Raw genomic sequence first — 24448 nt, 5'->3', positions numbered from 1 at the left:
AAGTAACTACACATTATAAGATAGCAAGATGCATGGCAACATATGGCATGCAAGTTTGTTAGTCAAATTACAATTGTATGATGGTAAAATATAAGATATAATATTAAACAACTGGGCGATTACTAAATTCTTCAACAAGGATCATAACTCTCCTTACCTGTATCTGACCCTGACATCTCCCCCACAGTATTCATTAATAACCAGTTTGATAAGAAAGAGGTGGAATATCACAATAAGTGCAATAATAGTTAACCAGAATACGGTTGGAAGTCCTCCCCACTTGTGGCCGTGTTTGTGCATGGCTATTACATGGTGCTCATGGGCTGGCGCTGCAAGGAAAACAATAAACTAACTTTATATTTGTAGTCTAAACAAATACCGTATTTACTGACAATGTTTTGGAATATAAGTTGGGATACATCAGCTAGCAACTTTCAAACTGTTCATAAAGCTATTGGCTAAAACAATTACATAATAAAAAATTTCAAACTCTGAGTGTTATGTTTACAGTTCAAAATCTTTCAAAGTTTAACTCATCACCAATTCTCAAAGCTTGATGATAATGGGATCAAAGCAAATTTTCTTGGTTACGAAAAAATACAACACAGAGAGTATGTATAGTTCCTCTGAACAAGAAAAATGGGAATAAAATAGTGTGTAAAAATTATAGGGGAAGAAGTAGTCTGTTGAGTATACCATGTAAAGTGTATGGGAGAGTTATTATTGAAAGAATTAACGGTAAGAGAGAGAGAGTAGGACAGCAGATGGACAAAGACATTAAAGAAAGGATAAGGAATGTATAGATCAAGTGTTTACAATGAAGCATATTAAGTGATTAATTCTTAAAGATAAAGGAAATTTTTGTTTTATTTGTGGATTTAGAAAAGGTATACAATAGCAAATAGGAGAACAAAGTGGTAGATGTTGGAAAGGTATGGAATAGGTAGTAGGTTATTAATAGCAGTAGAGTTTCTATGTTTAGTGTAAGGCTCAGATAAGGATATACAGGAGAGAAGAGAATTATTGGTCTCAGACAAGGATGTGTGATGTCACCTTGGTTGTTTAATGTGTTGATAGATGGTGTAAAAGAAGTTAACGTTGGGGTGTTTGGGACGTGTGGGATTAAAAGATAATGAATCTCATACAAAGTGGAAGTTGTCACAAATACTTTTTGCCAATGACACAGTTTTTTTGTGAGATTCTGAAAGAAGCTGCAAAGGTCTGTAGATAAATTTGGAAGAGTATGTAAAAGAAGGTAAAGTGAGCAAAGGAAAAAGTAAGGTAATGAGTTACAAAAAAATCTAGGCAATGAAGGACTGAATATTAGATTGGAGGGAGGAAGTATGGAGGAATATATATGTTTAGATATTTGGGAGTGGATTTACAGGCAGATGGGTCTATGAAAGATGAGGTGAACCATAAAACTGATAAGAGAAGAAAAGTGGGTGGTACAGTGAGACATCTGTGAAGACAAAGAATCTTATCCATAGAGGCAAAAAACAGGGAAGGTACCAAATTAGTGGTACCAACAATGTTATATAGAGGAGGTTAGAGGCAATGGAGATGTCTTGTTTGAGGGCAGTGTGCAGTGTGAATATTATGCAGAGAATTCAGAGCTTGGAGATTAGAAGAAAGAGTGGGTGACTAAAATTATTATTTAGAGGGTTGTTGAGGTGGTTTGGACAGTCAGAGAGGATGAAGCAAAAAGGTTGACTAGGAGGGCATATAAATCTGGGGTGGAGGGAAGGAGGGAAAGGGGTTGTCCCAGGAGGACTGAAGCTGACACACCACAACACATTGAAACTCATCAGGGGTATGAAATCTCTAAGCAAATTGCATACATCAAGAGAAGGAAGTATTTAATGACTGCTCACCCAATGCTATTTCCTTGACATGTATGGTATGTTTGAGCTCTTCCATGTGGACCTTGTCAGAGGTGATATATAATATTGCAGTCACAGGCTCTGTTAACTTGACAGGAAATGCTTGCTTAGCTTGTCTGTAAAATAAAGAAAAGTGTTAGATTATCACATGGTAAATGCCACACAATGCACATGTGACAAAACATGTGAAGAGAAATGCCATACAAGAACAAACCTTTACCACAGATGTGGATGAACTCGTCTTGTGAGTTACACCGCCCACAGCAATGCTTCCTCTTGAATTAAATTTCTCTTCACACTGCCAAATATGTCTTCCAAGCCAAACTTTCACACTACTGTCAAAGTATGAAGTGTTGAAGAGGGGCAGTGTGTGTACTAGCCAGGGCCACTCAGCCAGGAGACATGCACACTAACTGCTGAGTCAGTCAAGTATGAAAAAGATGATAACTTATGAACCATAACGAAGATGTGTAAGGATTGCCACCTCCCCTAATCCACATTTTACTGACACCAATGGTGGCCAGTATAACATTCACGCTATCATATCCCTTGCCTCTATCTATACAAAATGAAAATATTCTCCAGTGTCAAAGTGTCATTTGAATTGTCATTTCTACAAACTACTGGCAAGACAGTAGTGTGTAGAAATAATGGTGAAAGTTTCCAGTTCTGAGTTACCTACCTTGGTGAAAGATAGCCATTGTGGTAAAAAAAAAAAAAAAACCTTACCCTGTTGATTCCAGAATAAATGTCAAGAAAAAAGTAACAAACTTTTTTTTATTGATATCTTTATTTTTTTACTAAAATTGCCATTTCCTACTAAGGTAGAGTGGCCCAAAGAAACACATTCAATAGCTGTCTTGCCAGAAGTACACAGACATAACAATTTAAATGATACATTGACCCACACAACTATCCAGCATTCAGACAGTGTATACTGCCCAACTCCAGAAATTCAGTCGACATAACCAACTTTCCTGAGTCTCATCGTAGATATTACCTCACTCACAATCCAACAGGATGTCAAGACTCAAAAACCACATGTCATATGCCATAAAACTCTGATTACTACAAAATATATAAGTGGATTTATTAAATATTTTAAGTGCTTACTTCAGTTCAACTGGAGGGTCCAGACAGCCAGCATCACAGGCATAATAGTTTTTGTCAGACCTGTCTAAGGCAGTGTAGATGACAGCTTTGTAATCCTCCTCCTGGACCATTACAGAGATGTTTAAGTGAGTTGCATTCCCATAGCTCAATCTCCTGCAAAATAAAACAAAAAATTATAAATTTACAAATACATACAACACCTGCATTAATTTTAGTTACATTAGGTACAAAGACAGATGCAACTAATGTGACATTTTATTGTGGCAATGTTTCACTCTCCAGGAGCTTTGTCAAGCTGTTACCTTGACAAAACTCCTGGAGAGCAAAACATTGCCACAATAAAATGTTACATTAGTTGCATCCGTTTTTTTACCTAACATCTTGTCGGTAATTCTACCATTATTAATAATTTTTGTTACACCAAACACAGGGGATAGTGTAAACACTCACTGTTATACCCTTAGTACCATGCCAATCAGCACAACCTAATTAGCTAACATACCCACTTCAATATGACATGAAGTGCATCCAAGAAATATTCCTTCTGATTAAATTTACTATCAAATTTTTGCAACATAAACCAACCTGTACTCAAATGATCATACCTGAAGTAGTAATCTCTGTGAAGGTCCTTTGGATGAGTGTTAAATTCAAGGTGCTGATTTTTGAAGCGCATGCCCCCAAAGCTAAGTAGCATTGCCTGCATAATGCCATTGGCACCAGCACGAACCAACTGATGGCAACCCTGAGAAGGCACGTGTGGTAAAAACAAATATTCAAAAACAGGAAAATCTACTAATTTTGCAGATGCAGTGCTAGAAATTAACTGCTTGCTGGTAGCAACCACTGGCCACCAGGGTTGTTTATTATTTTATTCACAAATAAGAGCTAAACTTGTAAAAGTCACAGTGTTGGTGAATGGGGAAACAGTCAGATTTCATCTCAAGAAGGGCAAGGTAGTTTCAATTCCTTGGATCAAGGGCAATTCATTAACATTAAGGCACCTTATCCTGACCACCTTGAGATGCTAGAAAGCTTTGAAGTTGTCAGCAAGACCACTCAACACTGCTCATTCAAACCATTATTTTTTTTAACACATCGGCAGTTTCCCACCGAGGCAGTGTGACCCGAAAAAGAAGAAATACTTTCATCATCACTCACTCCATCCCTGTCATACCAGAGGCATGCTAATACTGCAGTTCAAAAACTGCAACATATCTCCACCATTATCGCAGTATATTATATAACCGACAATACAATACATGTATGTTTATCACAGATTACTGGCTGCAACTTTTTTCTGCCAACTTTTATCATGACCAGCAAATGGAACATTTTAGAAAGCAAACTCATTATGTATAACGGTTCTGTTAATTTATATCAGAGCAAATAAATAACAAAAAGGCACAATACCGTGACTGGAACGATACGCAAATAACCCGCACATAAAAGAGAGAAGCTACGACGACGTTTCGGTCCGACTTGGACCATTGACAAAGTCACACAGTGTGACTTTGTCAATGGTCCAAGTCGGACCGAAACGTCGTCGTAGCTTCTCTCTTTTATATGCGGGTTATTTGTGTGTTATATCAGAGCAAGTGAATATGATTTATTCTCTAACAAATAAAAATTCTCTGTGATGAAAATTGTGTTTTTCCTAGTAAAAGCACCTATAAACTCAAAAAAAGTGTAAATTCCTAAGTATCGTTACAACAGTGAAAAAAAGCAGTAAATGACATCACGAAATTTATGACAATTCAAGAGAGTAGAGCGGTACTAGAGGAAATGATTATCAATAATAAGGTGTAAAAATTTACATGAAAAACAGAAGAAATGGTTTGATGGTTATGAAGTAAGAAAGAGCAGTTGTTGGGGTATGCAGTGAGCAACTTAAGGCTGCCATTGAAATGCAATTCCAGAATAATCAAAGAACTTTTCCAAGGGTCAACCTGTAGGGGACCTATAAGGCCTGGGGAATAAGAGGCAGTCAGGTCTGATCTAAGGAAAGGAAGGATAAGTTCCATTCCTTGAATCAAGAGCCCCTCTCATCAGCATCAAGGCACCATCATTGAAGGGTACGGAATGGAGGAGAGAGAGTTACTTTAAATAATGTACATAGAAGACACTATGACACTATAACAACTTACTGGAGTGAAAAATACGAGAAAGTGTAGAATAGACCCAGTGAGGGGCAAAGGAGACAGAGTAAAATTAGAGGAGTGTGTATCAATGACTCATGTAATCATAATAATGTGACTGCAAACAAATCACAGAACGGGTGGGATTTAAACCCATGGCAAGTGAACCACTGGCCTGTGAGTTTTAGGACTCAATAGCCGTGGGTTTGAACCCCACCTGTTCTGTGATTAGCATGTCAATATTTGTAATCAAAGACTCTTAAAACATATTACCAACAGATGGGAAATAATGCAGGAATGAAAATAAGAGTTTTAAAAAAGAAACTGTGTGGCAGTATGAGCCTGCAGGCCACCAGGATAAACAGCCTGGTTGACCAAGTGGTTAATAGAGAAGACTGGTCATAGGTATGTCAGAAATTTTGCTTATTCAATCATGTAACCACTGCACTCAACATTGTAACTTTACCTAGTAATATCATACACAACTTAAGTTTACTGACCAATAAAGTAGGAGAAACTTTTAGAGAGGGTGTGGTAGGTAAGTTTGGGGTGCCAGGTGTAAATGATAATGGGAGCCCTTTGATTGAACTTTGTATAGAAAGGGGTTTAGTTATAGGTAATACATATTTTAAGAAAAAGAGGATAAATAAGTATACACGATATGATGTAGGGCGAAATGACAGTAGTTTGTTGGATTATGTATTGGTAGATAAAAGACTGTTGAGTAGACTTCAGGATGTACATGTTTATAGAGGGGCCACAGATATATCAGATCACTTTCTAGTTGTAGCTACACTGAGAGTAAAAGGTAGATGGGATACAAGGAGAATAGAAGCATCAGGGAAGAGAGAGGTGAAGGTTTATAAACTAAAAGAGGAGGCAGTTAGGGTAAGATATAAACAGCTATTGGAGGATAGATGGGCTAATGAGAGCATAGGCAATGGGGTCGAAGAGGTATGGGGTAGGTTTAAAAATGTAGTGTTAGAGTGTTCAGCAGAAGTTTGTGGTTACAGGAAAGTGGGTGCAGGAGGGAAGAGGAGCGATTGGTGGAATGATGATGTAAAGAGAGTAGTAAGGGAGAAAAAGTTAGCATATGAGAAGTTTTTACAAAGTAGAAGTGATGCAAGGAGGGAAGAGTATATGGAGAAAAAGAGAGAAGTTAAGAGAGTGGTGAAGCAATGTAAAAAGAGAGCAAATGAGAGAGTGGGTGAGATGTTATCAACAAATTTTGTTGAAAATAAGAAAAAGTTTTGGAGTGAGATTAACAAGTTAAGAAAGCCTAGAGAACAAATGGATTTGTCAGTTAAAAATAGGAGAGGAGAGTTATTAAATGGAGAGTTAGAGGTATTGGGAAGATGGAAGGAATATTTTGAGGAATTGTTAAATGTTGATGAAGATAGGGAAGCTGTGATTTCGTGTATAGGGCAAGGAGGAATAACATCTTGTAGGAGTGAGGAAGAGCCAGTTGTGAGTGTGGGGGAAGTTCGTGAGGCAGTAGGTAAAATGAAAGGGGGTAAGGCAGCCGGGATTGATGGGATAAATATAGAAATGTTAAAAGCAGGTGGGGATATAGTTTTGGAGTGGTTGGTGCAATTATTTAATAAATGTATGGAAGAGGGTAAGGTACCTAGGGATTGGCAGAGAGCATGCATAGTTCCTTTGTATAAAGGCAAAGGGGATAAAAGAGAGTGCAAAAATTATAGGGGGATAAGTCTGTTGAGTGTACCTGGTAAAGTGTATGGTAGAGTTATAATTGAAAGAATTAAGAGTAAGACGGAGAATAGGATAGCAGATGAACAAGGAGGCTTTAGGAAAGGTAGGGGGTGTGTGGACCAGGTGTTTACAGTGAAACATATAAGTGAACAGTATTTAGATAAGGCTAAAGAGGTCTTTGTGGCATTTATGGATTTGGAAAAGGCGTATGACAGGGTGGATAGGGGGGCAATGTGGCAGATGTTGCAAGTGTATGGTGTAGGAGGTAGGTTACTGAAAGCAGTGAAGAGTTTTTACGAGGATAGTGAGGCTCAAGTTAGAGTATGTAGGAAAGAGGGAAATTTTTTCCCAGTAAAAGTAGGCCTTAGACAAGGATGTGTGATGTCACCGTGGTTGTTTAATATATTTATAGATGGGGTTGTAAGAGAAGTAAATGCGAGGGTCTTGGCAAGAGGCGTGGAGTTAAAAGATAAAGAATCACACACAAAGTGGGAGTTGTCACAGCTGCTCTTTGCTGATGACACTGTGCTCTTGGGAGATTCTGAAGAGAAGTTGCAGAGATTGGTGGATGAATTTGGTAGGGTGTGCAAAAGAAGAAAATTAAAGGTGAATACAGGAAAGAGTAAGGTTATGAGGATAACAAAAAGATTAGGTGATGAAAGATTGAATATCAGATTGGAGGGAGAGAGTATGGAGGAGGTGAACGTATTCAGATATTTGGGAGTGGACGTGTCAGCGGATGGGTCTATGAAAGATGAGGTGAATCATAGAATTGATGAGGGAAAAAGAGTGAGTGGTGCACTTAGGAGTCTGTGGAGACAAAGAACTTTGTCCTTGGAGGCAAAGAGGGGAATGTATGAGAGTATAGTTTTACCAACGCTCTTATATGGGTGTGAAGCGTGGGTGATGAATGTTGCAGCGAGGAGAAGGCTGGAGGCAGTGGAGATGTCATGTCTGAGAGCAATGTGTGGTGTGAATATAATGCAGAGAATTCGTAGTTTGGAAGTTAGGAGGAGGTGCGGGATTACCAAAACTGTTGTCCAGAGGGCTGAGGAAGGGTTGTTGAGGTGGTTCGGACATGTAGAGAGAATGGAGCGAAACAGAATGACTTCAAGAGTATATCAGTCTGTAGTGGAAGGAAGGCGGGGTAGGGGTCGGCCTAGGAAGGGTTGGAGGGAGGGGGTAAAGGAGGTTTTGTGTGCGAGGGGCTTGGACTTCCAGCAGGCATGCGTGAGCGTGTTTGATAGGAGTGAATGGAGACAAATGGTTTTTAATACTTGACGTGCTGTTGGAGTGTGAGCAAAGTAACATTTATGAAGGGATTCAGGGAAACCGGCAGGCCGGACTTGAGTCCTGGAGATGGGAAGTACAGTGCCTGCACTCTGAAGGAGGGGTGTTAATGTTGCAGTTTAAAAACTGTAGTGTAAAGCACCCTTCTGGCAAGACAGTGATGGAGTGAATGATGGTGAAAGTTTTTCTTTTTCGGGCCACCCTGCCTTGGTGGGAATCGGCCGGTGTGATAATAAAAAAAAAAATTCTTTTATTAATGTATTAAATTTTTTCTCAGAGATTAAAGATGAAGCAATTATTAAAATTGGAAAAGTTATGACAGGAAATCTAGAGTAAAACATCTGGTGACATGGCCCACCTGTTTTTCTAGAGTGAGTATCCAGTATCCAACCACTCTATTGACATCCTGGACAGTGTCAAGTGGCGACCACAGTCGTTCAGCCTGACTGTAGAAAAATAATAAAGTATGGTACGTACATAGATTTCATTATTGCTGACATGCTCTATTATTATTATTACTATTATACATGGGGAAGCACTGAACCCCCACAAGGTAGAAGGATACAACACCTGGGGAATGAGATGTAATCAAGTTTGATACAAGGGAGGGTAACTCCAATTCCTTGGATTGAGAACCCTTCACAAGCATTGGGGTACCCTCCAAGGGCCTCTCCAAAATCATGGTTCAAAGTTGTCCAATACATAAGCATTAATTATTCTTGTATTCATTACCAAGGATATTAATTTATGGCTTCACTTTGCAGATCTACTGTTAAGGGTCTACCAATGGCAAGCAATTAAGAAAAAAAGGCACTTACAGAGTCTGATGGCCACCATAGCAACCTTCAGCATATGCAATATCACGTAGAATAGAAGCTCTCTGCTCTTCAGTAGTCAATACCTCATACAGTGGAGCTTGAGCCTGACAAATGAAAGCTATATATTGCAGCATTTGTGAATATAATCTCACAATTAGATTATTTAAAACAATCTGAATTTTCCCCAAATTTGGAATTATCTCCAAAATTTTGAATTTTAATTAGGAAAATCTACCTTCTTCATTGGCTTTCTCTCCCTTAAGGAGACGATTATACGCAATTATCACACATGTCCACATATGATAATTGTGAACTGTTAAAAATATTAAACAGAGAATACAAAATAATCTCTGAAGAATTCTGCATGCTAGTTTAACTTATTACAAATATTTTTTTTTTTATATTTATGAACAAAGGTTAATAAAAACAATCGTATATACCACAGCTGATTCAATCATGACATTAGTGTGAGTGAAAATCTGGTTCCTTTCACTAAAGACATCAAAGGAAAAAGACCAGGTTTAATGAACATCCAATCTTGAACGTGACACATGGAATATGAACACAAAATGTTAGTTACGCACCTGAGACAAAACGTGGTAGAGGGTGGCATTGATCAGGTCACCATTCAATGCATTCTCAGCTTTTGAATGACTAATACCAAATCCAGAGGACCATAGCTCTTTCCAGACTTTTGAGTGGTCGTTACGAAGGTTCTTGATACTCCCTGTGACTGCTCTCTTTAATGCCTGTACAGGAAGTAGAGTAAAATTGCCTACAAAAATTGCAAAGAATATTCTGAAAGAAGAATTATCTAAGAATGAATCAAGTTTATAGAGAGAGCATTTGCTACTTTTGCCAGGGTACTACACCCTTCCAGTGACAGCCAAGACAGTCCTTGGCCCAGAGCTTCCTACAACTGCTGTATGCCAGAGAATATGGGGCCACACCTACAGCTAAGTTATGAACTTAGGATGAGTAATAAAGTTAATAATGATTTTGGCCCATCAACTGAGTATACATCTCTGAAGAAAAATTACATTACTTACTGCAAGTGCCCCTTGGGTAGCAACCTCCTTTGCACCTGCATAAGCCTTCTTCAGGATGGGTTCAGTGTAGTTTATAGCTGTTACAATGTGTAATGCTACTGACCTCTTTGATAATACCTGTAATATTAAAGACAAATATAAAATCAATACTGTATATATATATACACTCATACATAAAAACGAAAGCATGCTCACTTGCTACAGTGGCTGCATGGTAACTGATCCATTATTGTGAGGTACAAAGTATGTGCATTATTTTATAGGCTAAAATGTTGAAATTTGTAATTCAAGGCCAAATATACAGCAGGTGAGTGAGTGAGAATGCACGAGTCTTCAAAGGTGAATAAGAAATGTCAAAGGTTTTGTGAGGAAAGTCCTGGAGGTGGGAAGTGAAGTGCTGGCACTCTGAAAGACAGGTGTGGATGAACGTTCAGAAAGGCATTTGAATTACGTTTCTGCACTTTTGGCAAGACTTCTAATAAATGAATACTGAATGCAGTTCCTGTTTTTTGGCTGCTCTACCTTAGTAGGAGATGACCAGTGAAGTAAAAAAAAAAAAAAAAATGGAAGAAAAAGTACATGAAGAAAAAAACCATGCACTCATCAGAAATTGATATCTAAGTGACGTTTGTGCAAAAAAAAAAAAAAAGCACAATAAGATTTTCCCAGACTATAATTTGTAATTCTCAAGAAACATGTATGTATATTAGTGTGTAAGCTTACCTGCAAGCTGGATGGAACTTTAAGTGTCACTATTGAAACAGGAATGACTTTAGAGTTCGGAAGGTCGACACTTCCTGACACAACAATGTATTCATGTTCTCCTTCACCATGTTGTAATCTGAAAATATAAAAAATTTTATTTACTGTTTTTATAGCAACAAATTCCGTATTATTCAATTACAGAGTGAAGTGTAATGAAAACATAAGTTAAAAACATATATACTGTATATAAGTAGACCCTACAAATTTATCAAGGATTATATTCATATAAGTATCACAAAACCTAGATAGTAGGTTAGTAGACAGCAGCCATCCAGGGAGGTACTACCGTCCTGCCAAGTGAGTGTAAAATGGAAGCTTGTAATTGTTTTACATGATGGTAGGATTGCTGGTGTCTTTTTTTTCTGTCTCATACATATGCAAAATTTCAGGTACGTCTTGCTACTTCTACTTACACTTAGGTCACACTACACATACATGTACAAACATATATATACACACCCCTCTGGGTTTTCTTCTATTTTCTTTCTAGTTCTTGTTTATTTCCTCTTACCTCCATGGGGAAGTGGAACAGAATTCTTCCTCCGTAAGCCATGCGTGTTGTAAGAAGCGGCTAAACTGCTGGGAGCAAGGGGCTAGTAACTCCTTCTCCTGTATATATTACTAAATTTAAAATGAGAAACTTTTGTTTTTCTTTTTGGGCCACCCCGCCTCGGTGGGATACGGCCGGTTTGTTGAAAAAAAAAAAAAGTAGCACAAAAATGAAAACCGCAAATACTGTAATACAAAATTACAGCAGCATGGGATTCATCTGTAAAAATCAGCATTTGTGGTTACAGTGGGACCCATGCTAACCTCCCTCAGATGTAAAGACATACGTATACCTAATACATATGTAAACTCTCGGGCTAGTTGGTCCGAGAGTTTTGGGACTCGCCTAATATAAATTTAAATCCCACTTGTTCTTTGATTTGATTGGCTTACCACTATATAACTGACTTACTTAATCATTTCAGTAGTTGCCATGGGCCAGTCTCCCAGCCCCATTTGCTCTACATCCACAATCGCATCTTGATCAGTTGGATTTATAACCTATGAAAAAAAAGACAACATTTAGTAGATACACTGTGAAAATTTCTATTATTTCATAGCAATATTCCTGGAAACAAATTTCTATCAAAGACAGGACCATATGTAATGTAGGAAAAAATAACATCTAAAGAATTGACCCTAAAATAATACAATTATTAAACATCACTGAAACAAAAGTGAAAGAACTTTTTTCTCCCATAATGAACAATAAACTCTTGGTAATTAGTTTTTTCTCCAGACCTAATTACTATCCATGCCCAAATGTTATTACCATCATATATCAGCCACCCAGTTTTAATGTAATCAAAACTGACAGTCCAGAGTAGATTACTATTTCATCACACTAACATGGTGTATTAAACTTAGCATTAAAGAACTCTAAACCTTAACTAAGCATTATTAAATAGTTTGTCGTAATTCTAAGATAGTCTTAGAATGTCCAAAACATTCTGTAAAATCAGGCGCTTTTCACTTATCCACGCCACTTATTTTTATAACAGTAATTTTTTTTTTTTTGTGGAAATGTCACTTTCAATTACCTGAGGTTGCAGTGAGGTGAGCTCTAGATCTTCACTAAACTTTTCACTGACTAATGTGAATTAGCTCTATCATATTTATTTTTCAAGCTGTGTATGAAGCACGCCATATTGGTGATAATGGTGCATGTGGGTTATGCTCTTTTCATGAGGTGAGCAATAAATGTTTTTGTTCAACTAAAATCCATACAGAAATTCAAGCAATGCACTTTATATTTTTAGTCTTGGTTTTAGACATGCTGAAAATGATGGAAAAACATACATTGTAATTTTTGCAATTTACTCATCTAATGAAAAATGGTAACAATTTTTTTTTTATTGTTTTACAGCATGCAGATAACCACAGCATTTGATAACTGATAAAAACATGGTGCATGGGGTGCCCTTGGCATGTATATATTGATTTGATAAACTTCATGTTGGTAAGTGTATGTGATAATAATAATAATAATAATAATAATAATAATAATAATAATAATAATAATAATAATAATAATAATAATAATAATAATAATAATAATAATAATAATAATATCTTCATTTCTACAAGTACATGTACAAGGTATACAGGCCTAGCTGACATCAACGACATACTACTAGTATATAGAAAGCTGCTCGTTATGAAGAGCATTTGGGGCAAATTACGTCAGTTTTATCCCAGGATGCGACTCACACCAGTCGACTAACTCTCAGGTGCCCATTTTACTGATGGGGAACATAGACAACCAGTGTAAAGAAACACACCCAATGTTTCTACCCTTGCTGGGAAATGAACCCAGACCCTCACCGTGTGAAGCAAGAGCCTTAGGTACCAAGCCACTGTGCATATAAGCTGTGTATATAAGCTGTATGTGAAATATTTTGTGATTAGACTTGGGTCTGATCCCCCAAGCTATCTCACCAATACTCCCAAATCTGAAAAATTCTGAGAGTAAGGAATATATATTATATTATCACACCGGCCGATTCCCACCAAGGCAGGGTGGCCCGAAAAAGAAAAACTTTCACCATCATTCACTCCATCACTGTCTTGCCAGAAGGGTGCTTTACACTACAGTTTTTAAACTGCAACATTAACACCCCTCCTTCAGAGTGCAGGCACTGTACTTCCCATCTCCAGGACTCAAGTCCGGCCTGCCGGTTTCCCTGAATCCCTTCATAAATGTTACTTTGCTCACACTCCAACAGCACGTCAAGTATTAAAAACCATTTGTCTCCATTCACTCCTATCAAACACGCTCACGCATGCCTGCTGGAAGTCCAAGCCCCTCGCACACAAAACCTCCTTTACCCCCTCCCTCCAACCCTTCCTAGGCCGACCCCTACCCCGCCTTCCTTCCACTACAGACTGATACACTCTTGAAGTCATTCTGTTTCGCTCCATTCTCTCTACATGTCCGAACCACCTCAACAACCCTTCCTCAGCCCTCTGGACAACAGTTTTGGTAATCCCGCACCTCCTCCTAACTTCCAAACTACGAATTCTCTGCATTATATTCACACCACACATTGCCCTCAGACATGACATCTCCACTGCCTCCAGCCTTCTCCTCGCTGCAACATTCATCACCCACGCTTCACACCCATATAAGAGCGTTGGTAAAACTATACTCTCATACATTCCCCTCTTTGCCTCCAAGGACAAAGTTCTTTGTCTCCACAGACTCCTAAGTGCACCACTCACTCTTTTTCCCTCATCAATTCTATGATTCACCTCATCTTTCATAGACCCATCCGCTGACACGTCCACTCCCAAATATCTGAATACGTTCACCTCCTCCATACTCTCTCCCTCCAATCTGATATTCAATCTTTCATCACCTAATCTTTTTGTTATCCTCATAACCTTACTCTTTCCTGTATTCACCTTTAATTTCCTTCTTTTGCACACCCTACCAAATTCATCCACCAATCTCTGCAACTTCTCTTCAGAATCTCCCAAGAGCACAGTGTCATCAGCAAAGAGCAGCTGTGACAACTCCCACTTTGTGTGTGATTCTTTATCTTTTAACTCCACGCCTCTTGCCAAGACCCTCGCATTTACTTCTCTTACAACCCCATCTATAAATATATTAAACAACCACGGTGACATCACACATCCTTGTCTAAGGCCTACTTTTACTGGGAAAAAATTTCCCTCTTTCCTACATACTCTAACTTGAGCCTCACTATCCTCGTAAAAACTCTTCACTGCTTTCAGTAACCTACCTCCTACACCATACACTTGCAACATCTGCCACATTGCCCCCCTATCCACCCTGTCATACGCCTTTTCCAAATCCATAAATGCCACAAACACCTCTTTAGCCTTATCCAAATACTGTTCACTTATATGTTTCACTGTAAACACCTGGTCCACACACCCCCTACCTTTCCTAAAGCCTCCTTGTTCATCTGCTATCCTATTCTCCGTCTTACTCTTAATTCTTTCAATTATAACTCTACCATACACTTTACCAGGTACACTCAACAGACTTATCCCCCTATAATTTTTGCACTCTCTTTTATCCCCTTTGCCTTTATACAAAGGAACTATGCATGCTCTCTGCCAATCCCTAGGTACCTTACCCTCTTCCATACATTTATTAAATAATTGCACCAACCACTCCAAAACTATATCCCCACCTGCTTTTAACATTTCTATCTTTATCCCATCAATCCCGGCTGCCTTACCCCCTTTCATTTTACCTACTGCCTCACGAACTTCCCCCACACTCACAACTGGCTCTTCCTCACTCCTACAAGATGTTATTCCTCCTTGCCCTATACACGAAATCACAGCTTCCCTATCTTCATCAACATTTAACAATTCCTCAAAATATTCCTTCCATCTTCCCAATACCTCTAACTCTCCATTTAATAACTCTCCTCTCCTATTTTTAACTGACAAATCCATTTGTTCTCTAGGCTTTCTTAACTTGTTAATCTCACTCCAAAACTTTTTCTTATTTTCAACAAAATTTGTTGATAACATCTCACCCACTCTCTCATTTGCTCTCTTTTTACATTGCTTCACCACTCTCTTAACTTCTCTCTTTTTCTCCATATACTCTTCCCTCCTTGCATCACTTCTACTTTGTAAAAACTTCTCATATGCTAACTTTTTCTCCCTTACTACTCTCTTTACATCATCATTCCACCAATCGCTCCTCTTCCCTCCTGCACCCACTTTCCTGTAACCACAAACTTCTGCTGAGCACTCTAACACTACATTTTTAAACCTACCCCATACCTCTTCGACCCCATTGCCTATGCTCTCATTAGCCCATCTATCCTCCAATAGCTGTTTATATCTTACCCTAACTGCCTCCTCTTTTAGTTTATAAACCTTCACCTCTCTCTTCCCTGATGCTTCTATTCTCCTTGTATCCCATCTACCTTTTACTCTCAGTGTAGCTACAACTAGAAAGTGATCTGATATATCTGTGGCCCCTCTATAAACATGTACATCCTGAAGTCTACTCAACAGTCTTTTATCTACCAATACATAATCCAACAAACTACTGTCATTTCGCCCTACATCATATCGTGTATACTTATTTATCCTCTTTTTCTTAAAATATGTATTACCTATAACTAAACCCCTTTCTATACAAAGTTCAATCAAAGGGCTCCCATTATCATTTACACCTGGCACCCCAAACTTACCTACCACACCCTCTCTAAAAGTTTCTCCTACTTTAGCATTCAAGTCCCCTACCACAATTACTCTCTCACTTGGTTCAAATGCTCCTATACATTCACTTAACATCTCCCAAAATCTCTCTCTCTCCTCTGCATTCCTCTCTTCTCCAGGTGCATACACGCTTATTATGACCCACTTCTCGCATCCAACCTTTACTTTAATCCACATAATTCTTGAATTTACACATTCATATTCTCTTTTCTCCTTCCATAACTGATCATTTAACATTACTGCTACCCCTTCCTTTGCTCTAACTCTCTCAGATACTCCAGATTTAATCCCATTTATTTCCCCCCACTGAAACTCTCCTACCCCCTTCAGCTTTGTTTCGCTTAGGGCCAGGACATCCAACTTCTTTTCATTCATAACATCAGCAATCATCTGTTTCTTGTCATCCGCACTACATCCACGCACATTTAAGCAACCCAGTTTTATAAAGTTTTTCTTCTTCTCTTTTTTAGTAATTGTATACAGGAGAAGGGGTTACTAGCCCATTGCTCCCGGCATTTTAGTCGCCTCATACGACACGCATGGCTTACGGAGGAAAGATTCTTTTCCACTTCCCCATGGACAATAGAAGAAATAAAAAAAGAACAAGAGCTATTTAGAAAAAGGAGAAAAACCTAGATGTATGTATATATATATATGCATGTGCGTGTCTGTGAAGTGTGACCAAAGTGTAAGTAGGAGTAGCAAGATATCCCTGTTATCTTAGCGTGTTTATGAGACAGAAAAAGAAACCAGCAATCCTACCATCATGCAAAACAGTTACAGGTTTTTGTTTCACAGTCATCTGGCAGGACGGTAGTACTTCCCTGGGTGGTTGCTGTCTACCAAAGGAGGAAAGGGTAAGAGACTGGGAGGGAAGAAAGGGTGGAGAATGGGAAAACTGGGTATAAAGAGTTGAGATAGGACTGGGTTAAGGAAGAGGGTTAGAGTAAGGCTGGGAGTGGGAAGAAAAAAAAGGATAATAATAATCTAACCTTGATATCTTGAAAAAGCAGGGATGGCATCGATCGATGTGCATAAGTCTGGTATGTTACATCCAAGGGCCCAATGCCTGGCTGGTCCCAGGACTGAATGCGATGAACTATGCCTGAGGTATAGTCTGTCACAATAGCTTCCTTGACTGCCATACCTGAAGAGATGAAACATTTATAAATCAACTTTATATACAAAATTAAAAGTAAGACATTAGAATACATGTACATTTCTTTTTTCCCTCTAAAACTCTGTGCACTTGCTCTATCCCAAGTAATTTGAAAAGGAATGTAATTGTGAATACTTTAATTACTTTGGATATCACACCCATGAAACACTCGTGTACAAGACACACAGTACAGACGTGGCCCCCTATTACACTCTAGCTGCCTCTTTAAAAGAGCACTTACAAAACAGTCCAGTTCTGATATGTAAACTATAATCTTTCATCCCATTTTACAGGTGCATGCACTAATTCCCAACTTTCAAAACTGAAGTTTAACCATTCATTTATCTAGAGTACCTTTGTGAATATTACCTTGCTTACACTCCAAAAACATGTCATATTCCATAAATCATTCATCTGCACTCACTCAGGTCCAACATGCACACACACCTGCTGAACATCCTCTATATTACTCCATTCACATCTCTCAAACTTTTCCACTCAGCCAAATATAAAATAAAAACTGCTTATCAAGAATAAAATAAATCTTACCATCCAAAGAGACAAGTGTGACAGGGCGGAAATTGATAGGTAACGAGAGTGTCCTTCCATTTCTAATGTAAACTGGGCTTTCTTGATCCATAGTGAGAGCAATGTAACCATTACCAACATATGGAAGGTACGACTGTTCTCCAGGCAATGCTGGAGCATGAAGGATATGGGCATCATGCTCCTCAGATGCCGGCCAAAACCGGCCCAGACGTAAAGAAAGACTTCTACTGGCGGAATCTGAAATAAAGCTTACAAACATTCTATTGGTAGAAAAATCTGGTATGGAACCGTTATATATTTAGAAAATGGTATATAAAATCTTGAAATTTTAACCCTTTATAATATGCAATGTCATGTAATAATGCAAATGTCCTAGCCAGTTACTCTCATTCCTGCTATACTCATGTTCTACACAATACATTATCTCTAATGTACAACTCAGGCAGTTATGCATTCAAGCATACAAATAATATGATAATATAACATACAATTTTATCATGTTCCATTAGCCAGATTTATCCTCTGCCAACCCTCTGTCTCAAGCTACTCTCACACTATCTCTCATACCTCATGCATCTTTCTACTTTCTCAAGTTTAGCTGTCAAGTTTTAGAGATAATAAACACATTAAACTTTCCTTCCCATTTGTTTCACATTATAAAGAGCATAATGATAAAGTCAACCGAAGAGGGCACTATAAAATATGTCACAGTCAGAAAGTATACCGAGGTCAACCGAGTTATCAGGTAGGCTGATTTTTCCAGATACATAAGACTCCAGTTCATGTTATAGTACAGTGGACCCCCGCATAGCGAACGCCTTGCATAGCGAACAATCCGCATAGCGAACGCTTTGTTCGCCAAAATTTTGCCCCGCATAGTGGACAAAAACCCGCTCAGCGACCTTCGTCCGAGACGCGTCCATTGTTTACCAGCCAGCCTCCGCGGTAACATTCAAGCATACACTCGGAATATTTCGTATTATTACAGTGTTTTCGGTGCTGTTTCTGGAAAATAAGTGACCATGGGCCCCAAGAAAGCTTCTAGTGCCAACCCTGTGGTAAAAAGGGTGAGAATTAGTATGGAAATTAAGAAAGATTTTGAAGGGTTTGGGGCTAACCCTGAGAAGCCTATGCCAGTTGTGGAATCCATTGTGCCTACTTCAAAAATTAAGGAAATGTGTGCACAGTGGGTTGAACTGCAAACCTTTATGGATGAAAATCACCCTGACACAGCTGTTGCAAGCCGTGCTGGTGACTATTTCAATGACAATGTTATGGCCCATTTTAGACAAATCGTAAAGGAACGGGAGGTACAGAGCTCTATGGACAGATTTGTTGTGCGACAGAGGTCCAGTGACTCTGAAGCTGGTCCTAGTGGCATTAAAAGAAGAAGGGAAGTAACCCCGGAAAAGGACTTGCTACCTCAAGTCCTAATGGAAGGGGATTCCCCTTCTAAACACTCTCTCTCCCCTCCTCCCATCCCATCAATCATCACCAGATCTTCAATAAAAGTAAGTGTCATGTAATTGTGCATGCCTTTTTCAGTTTGTGTGTACTAAAATTAACATTTTTTTGTGGTAAAAAATTTTTTTTTTCATACTTTTGGGTGTCTTGCACGGATTAATTTTATTTCCATTATTTCTTATGGGGAAAATTAATTCGCATAGCGAACATTTCGCATAACGACCAGCCCTCTTGCACGGATTAAGTTCGCTATGCGGGGGTCCACTGTACTTCCTTAAAAACTGTTTTAATGGCATTCACATTGAAGTAACAAGAGGAAAAACATACTAAATTCAGAAATCTATTTATCATACTTTTTAGAAAAGTCTATTACAGTACCGTTACATATTTTTTTAGATGCGATTAACTAGGTTTTGTTGCAACTCGTATTATTTTCAATATTATTTATTGTCTCTCTCACACTGAAAGTGAAATGATGCTTTAAAAAATGTGAGAAAGTGAGGATTTTTCAATTTGGATTGAAAACTTAACATTTCTCTTAAGCTATACTGTAAAATACAGTACTGCATATACATGCTGTAGGTAGTAGGTTGGTAGACAGCAACCACCCAGGGAAGTACTACCGTCCTGCCAGATGACTGTGAAACAAAAACCTGTAACTGTTTTGCATGATGGTAGGATTGCTGGTTTCTTTTTCTGTCTCATAAACACGCTAAGATAACAGGGATATCTTGCTACTCCTACTTACACTTTGGTCACACTTCACAGACACGCACATGCATATATATATATACATACATCTAGGTTTTTTCTCCATGGGGAAGTGGAACAGAATTCTTCCTCCGTAAGCTATGCGTGTTGTAAGAGGCGACTAAAATGCCAGGAGCAAGGGGCTAGTAACCCCTTCTCCTGTATATATTACTAAATATGAAAGGAGAAACTTTTGTTTTTCCTTTTGGGCCACCCCGCCTCGGTGGGATACGGCCGGTGTGTTGAAAGAAAGATCTAGGTTTTTCTCTTTTTTCTAAATAGCTCTTGTTCTTTTTTATTTCTTCTATTGTCCATGGGGAAGTGGAAAAGAATCTTTCCTCCGTAAGCCATGCGTGTCGTATGAGGCGACTAAAATGCCGGGAGCAATGGGCTAGTAACCCCTTCTCCTGTATACAATTACTAAAAAAAGAGAAGAAGAAAAACTTTATAAAACTGGGTTGCTTAAATGTGCGTGGATGTAGTGCGGATGACAAGAAACAGATGATTGCTGATGTTATGAATGAAAAGAAGTTGGATGTCCTGGCCCTAAGCGAAACAAAGCTGAAGGGGGTAGGAGAGTTTCAGTGGGGGGAAATAAATGGGATTAAATCTGGAGTATCTGAGAGAGTTAGAGCAAAGGAAGGGGTAGCAGTAATGTTAAATGATCAGTTATGGAAGGAGAAAAGAGAATATGAATGTGTAAATTCAAGAATTATGTGGATTAAAGTAAAGGTTGGATGCGAGAAGTGGGTCATAATAAGCGTGTATGCACCTGGAGAAGAGAGGAATGCAGAGGAGAGAGAGAGATTTTGGGAGATGTTAAGTGAATGTATAGGAGCCTTTGAACCAAGTGAGAGAGTAATTGTGGTAGGGGACTTGAATGCTAAAGTAGGAGAAACTTTTAGAGAGGGTGTGGTAGGTAAGTTTGGGGTGCCAGGTGTAAATGATAATGGGAGCCCTTTGATTGAACTTTGTATAGAAAGGGGTTTAGTTATAGGTAATACATATTTTAAGAAAAAGAGGATAAATAAGTATACACGATATGATGTAGGGCGAAATGACAGTAGTTTGTTGGATTATGTATTGGTAGATAAAAGACTGTTGAGTAGACTTCAGGATGTACATGTTTATAGAGGGGCCACAGATATATCAGATCACTTTCTAGTTGTAGCTATACTGAGAGTAAAAGGTAGATGGGATACAAGGAGAATAGAAGCATCAGGGAAGAGAGAGGTGAAGGTTTATAAACTAAAAGAGGAGGCAGTTAGGGTAAGATATAAACAGCTATTGGAGGATAGATGGGCTAATGAGAGCATAGGCAATGGGGTCGAAGAGGTATGGGGTAGGTTTAAAAATGTAGTGTTAGAGTGTTCAGCAGAAGTTTGTGGTTACAGGAAAGTGGGTGCAGGAGGGAAGAGGAGCGATTGGTGGAATGATGATGTAAAGAGAGTAGTAAGGGAGAAAAAGTTAGCATATGAGAAGTTTTTACAAAGTAGAAGTGATGCAAGGAGGGAAGAGTATATGGAGAAAAAGAGAGAAGTTAAGAGAGTGGTGAAGCAATGTAAAAAGAGAGCAAATGAGAGAGTGGGTGAGATGTTATCAACAAATTTTGTTGAAAATAAGAAAAAGTTTTGGAGTGAGATTAACAAGTTAAGAAAGCCTAGAGAACAAATGGATTTGTCAGTTAAAAATAGGAGAGGAGAGTTATTAAATGGAGAGTTAGAGGTATTGGGAAGATGGAAGGAATATTTTGAGGAATTGTTAAATGTTGATGAAGATAGGGAAGCTGTGATTTCGTGTATAGGGCAAGGAGGAATAACATCTTGTAGGAGTGAGGAAGAGCCAGTTGTGAGTGTGGGGGAAGTTCGTGAGGCAGTAGGTAAAATGAAAGGGGGTAAGGCAGCCGGGATTGATGGGATAAAGATAGAAATGTTAAAAGCAGGTGGGGATATAGTTTTGGAGTGGTTGGTGCAATTATTTAATAAATGTATGGAAGAGGGTAAGGTACCTAGGGATTGGCAGAGAGCATGCATAGTTCCTTTGTATAAAGGCAAAGGGGATAAAAGAGAGTGCAAAAATTATAGGGGGATAAGTCTGTTGAGTGTACCTGGTAAAGTGTATGGTAGAGTTATAATTGAAAGAATTAAGAGTAAGACGGAGAATAGGATAGCAGATGAACAAGGAGGCTTTAGGAAAGGTAGGGGGTGTGTGGACCAGGTGTTTACAGTGAAACATATAAGTGAACAGTATTTAGATAAGGCTAAAGAGGTCTTTGTGGCATTTATGGATTTGGAAAAGGCGTATGACAGGGTGGATAGGGGGGCAATGTGGCAGATGTTGCAAGTGTATGGTGTAGGAGGTAGGTTACTGAAAGCAGTGAAGAGTTTTTACGAGGATAGTGAGGCTCAAGTTAGAGTATGTAGGAAAGAGGGAAATTTTTTCCCAGTAAAAGTAGGCCTTAGACAAGGATGTGTGATGTCACCGTGGTTGTTTAATATATTTATAGATGGGGTTGTAAGAGAAGTAAATGCGAGGGTTTTGGCAAGAGGCGTGGAGTTAAAAGATAAAGAATCACACACAAAGTGGGAGTTGTCACAGCTGCTCTTTGCTGATGACACTGTGCTCTTGGGAGATTCTGAAGAGAAGTTGCAGAGATTGGTGGATGAATTTGGTAGGGTGTGCAAAAGAAGAAAATTAAAGGTGAATACAGGAAAGAGTAAGGTTATGAGGATAACAAAAAGATTAGGTGATGAAAGATTGAATATCAGATTGGAGGGAGAGAGTATGGAGGAGGTGAACGTATTCAGATATTTGGGAGTGGACGTGTCAGCGGATGGGTCTATGAAAGATGAGGTGAATCATAGAATTGATGAGGGAAAAAGAGTGAGTGGTGCACTTAGGAGTCTGTGGAAACAAAGAACTTTGTCCTTGGAGGCAAAGAGGGGAATGTATGAGAGTATAGTTTTACCAACGCTCTTATATGGGTGTGAAGCGTGGGTGATGAATGTTGCAGCGAGGAGAAGGCTGGAGGCAGTGGAGATGTCATGTCTGAGGGCAATGTGTGGTGTGAATATAATGCAGAGAATTCGTAGTTTGGAAGTTAGGAGGAGGTGCGGGATTACCAAAACTGTTGTCCAGAGGGCTGAGGAAGGGTTGTTGAGGTGGTTCGGACATGTAGAGAGAATGGAGCGAAACAGAATGACTTCAAGAGTGTATCAGTCTGTAGTGGAAGGAAGGCGGGGTAGGGGTCGGCCTAGGAAGGGTTGGAGGGAGGGGGTAAAGGAGGTTTTGTGTGCGAGGGGCTTGGACTTCCAGCAGGCATGCGTGAGCGTGTTTGATAGGAGTGAATGGAGACAAATGGTTTTTAATACTTGACGTGCTGTTGGAGTGTGAGCAAAGTAACATTTATGAAGGGATTCAGGGAAACCGGCAGGCCGGACTTGAGTCCTGGAGATGGGAAGTACAGTGCCTGCACTCTGAAGGAGGGGTGTTAATGTTGCAGTTTAAAAACTGTAGTGTAAAGCACCCTTCTGGCAAGACAGTGATGGAGTGAATGATGGTGAAAGTTTTTCTTTTTCGGGCCACCCTGCCTTGGTGGGAATCGGCCGGTGTGATAATAAATAAATAATAAATATACATGCTAAAGCCAAATAAAATACAGTACTGTATATACATGCTAAACCAAAAATAGAAGCGTACCACACATGATTTTTTCATAGATTAACACGAGTAAATATATTTACAAAAAATAACAAAATACATGTATATAAAATGGTTAGTCATGAGAGAGAATGATACAATTTAAGCCAAGCTATCGGAACACAAGTGAAGTTAGAGAATGGTGGCGAGATGCACTTAACCTCACCTGCAAGAGATGGTCTTGTGTGAAGAACTAGTCTAAATATTGATGGTCCTGAGTAAAGTAGGATTACCAGAAGGACCAGAACCACTAGCAGTGCTTTACGGTATCTGAGGAAACCAAAATTTGTTAGTTGTTGCTCTTTACCATTTAATACAGCATAAGAAATTTTGTCGAAATATCAATAACTCGTACTAGCTAAACCCCAAAGTTAATAAATTAACCTGAAATTCTAGCACTCCTGGACTCTCTATATCTAAACACAGGATTAGGGCTTCATGAAATACAATCTCACAATTTAAATACAATTTGAAACCTAAGTGATTAATCAATATTGTTTTACCGTTTTCGAAGCAAGATGTATCGTCCAAACATCACCATTTGAGAACACCATCGGCTGAGAAGAAAGTAATATAGACAATCCTTATGTCATGAGTCTATTTATAACCTATAAAAAATAAATACAAATAAAAAGGCTGCATTACTGAACAAAATTAAATACTCCTTACATTAAAAAAATATTTGAATGAAAATCTGAAGTATTTTTCCAGGTTAGAGTTAGAGTATTTTTTAATACATCAGCTGTTTCCCACCGAGGCAGGATGACCCAAACAAGAAGAAACAAAAATTTTCTTC

The 24448-nt window shown here is 38.8% G+C and overlaps 1 protein-coding gene across 7 annotated transcripts in view; it reads right to left on the bottom strand.

Annotated features, from left to right (window-relative positions):
• LOC128686977 (uncharacterized protein KIAA2013 homolog) overlaps positions 1–24448 on the bottom strand; it is a 52800-nt gene that overhangs the window by 20054 nt on the left and 8298 nt on the right. For 3 of the 7 annotated variants that reach the window (XR_008406759.2, XM_053774310.2, XM_053774311.2), the window contains exons 3-16: positions 24156–24209; positions 23819–23922; positions 17740–17976; positions 17024–17178; positions 11731–11819; positions 10728–10845; positions 10005–10121; positions 9540–9704; positions 8956–9059; positions 8496–8583; positions 3602–3741; positions 2997–3149; positions 1875–1999; positions 158–329 (exon numbers count right to left, since the gene is read on the bottom strand). Coding sequence is in view for 6 of the 7 variants with exons in the window: in XM_053774310.2 (XP_053630285.1) it covers positions 158–329; positions 1875–1999; positions 2997–3149; positions 3602–3741; positions 8496–8583; positions 8956–9059; positions 9540–9704; positions 10005–10121; positions 10728–10845; positions 11731–11819; positions 17024–17178; positions 17740–17976; positions 23819–23922; positions 24156–24209 (1821 nt within the window). In the remaining variant the exon portion in view is untranslated. Of the gene's footprint in view, positions 1–153; positions 330–1874; positions 2000–2996; positions 3150–3601; positions 3742–8495; positions 8584–8955; positions 9060–9539; positions 9705–10004; positions 10122–10727; positions 10846–11730; positions 11820–17023; positions 17179–17739; positions 17977–23818; positions 23923–24155; positions 24261–24448 lie in introns of those variants that run through there. The other 4 variants (XM_053774312.2, XM_053774314.2, XM_070082665.1 and 1 more) reach the window with 3 other exon arrangements.

Source organism: Cherax quadricarinatus, chromosome 7 (genome assembly GCF_038502225.1).
Source record: "Cherax quadricarinatus isolate ZL_2023a chromosome 7, ASM3850222v1, whole genome shotgun sequence".
NCBI classification, from domain to species: Eukaryota; Metazoa; Arthropoda; class Malacostraca; order Decapoda; family Parastacidae; genus Cherax; species Cherax quadricarinatus.
This window is presented reverse-complemented; position numbering and strand designations above follow the sequence as displayed.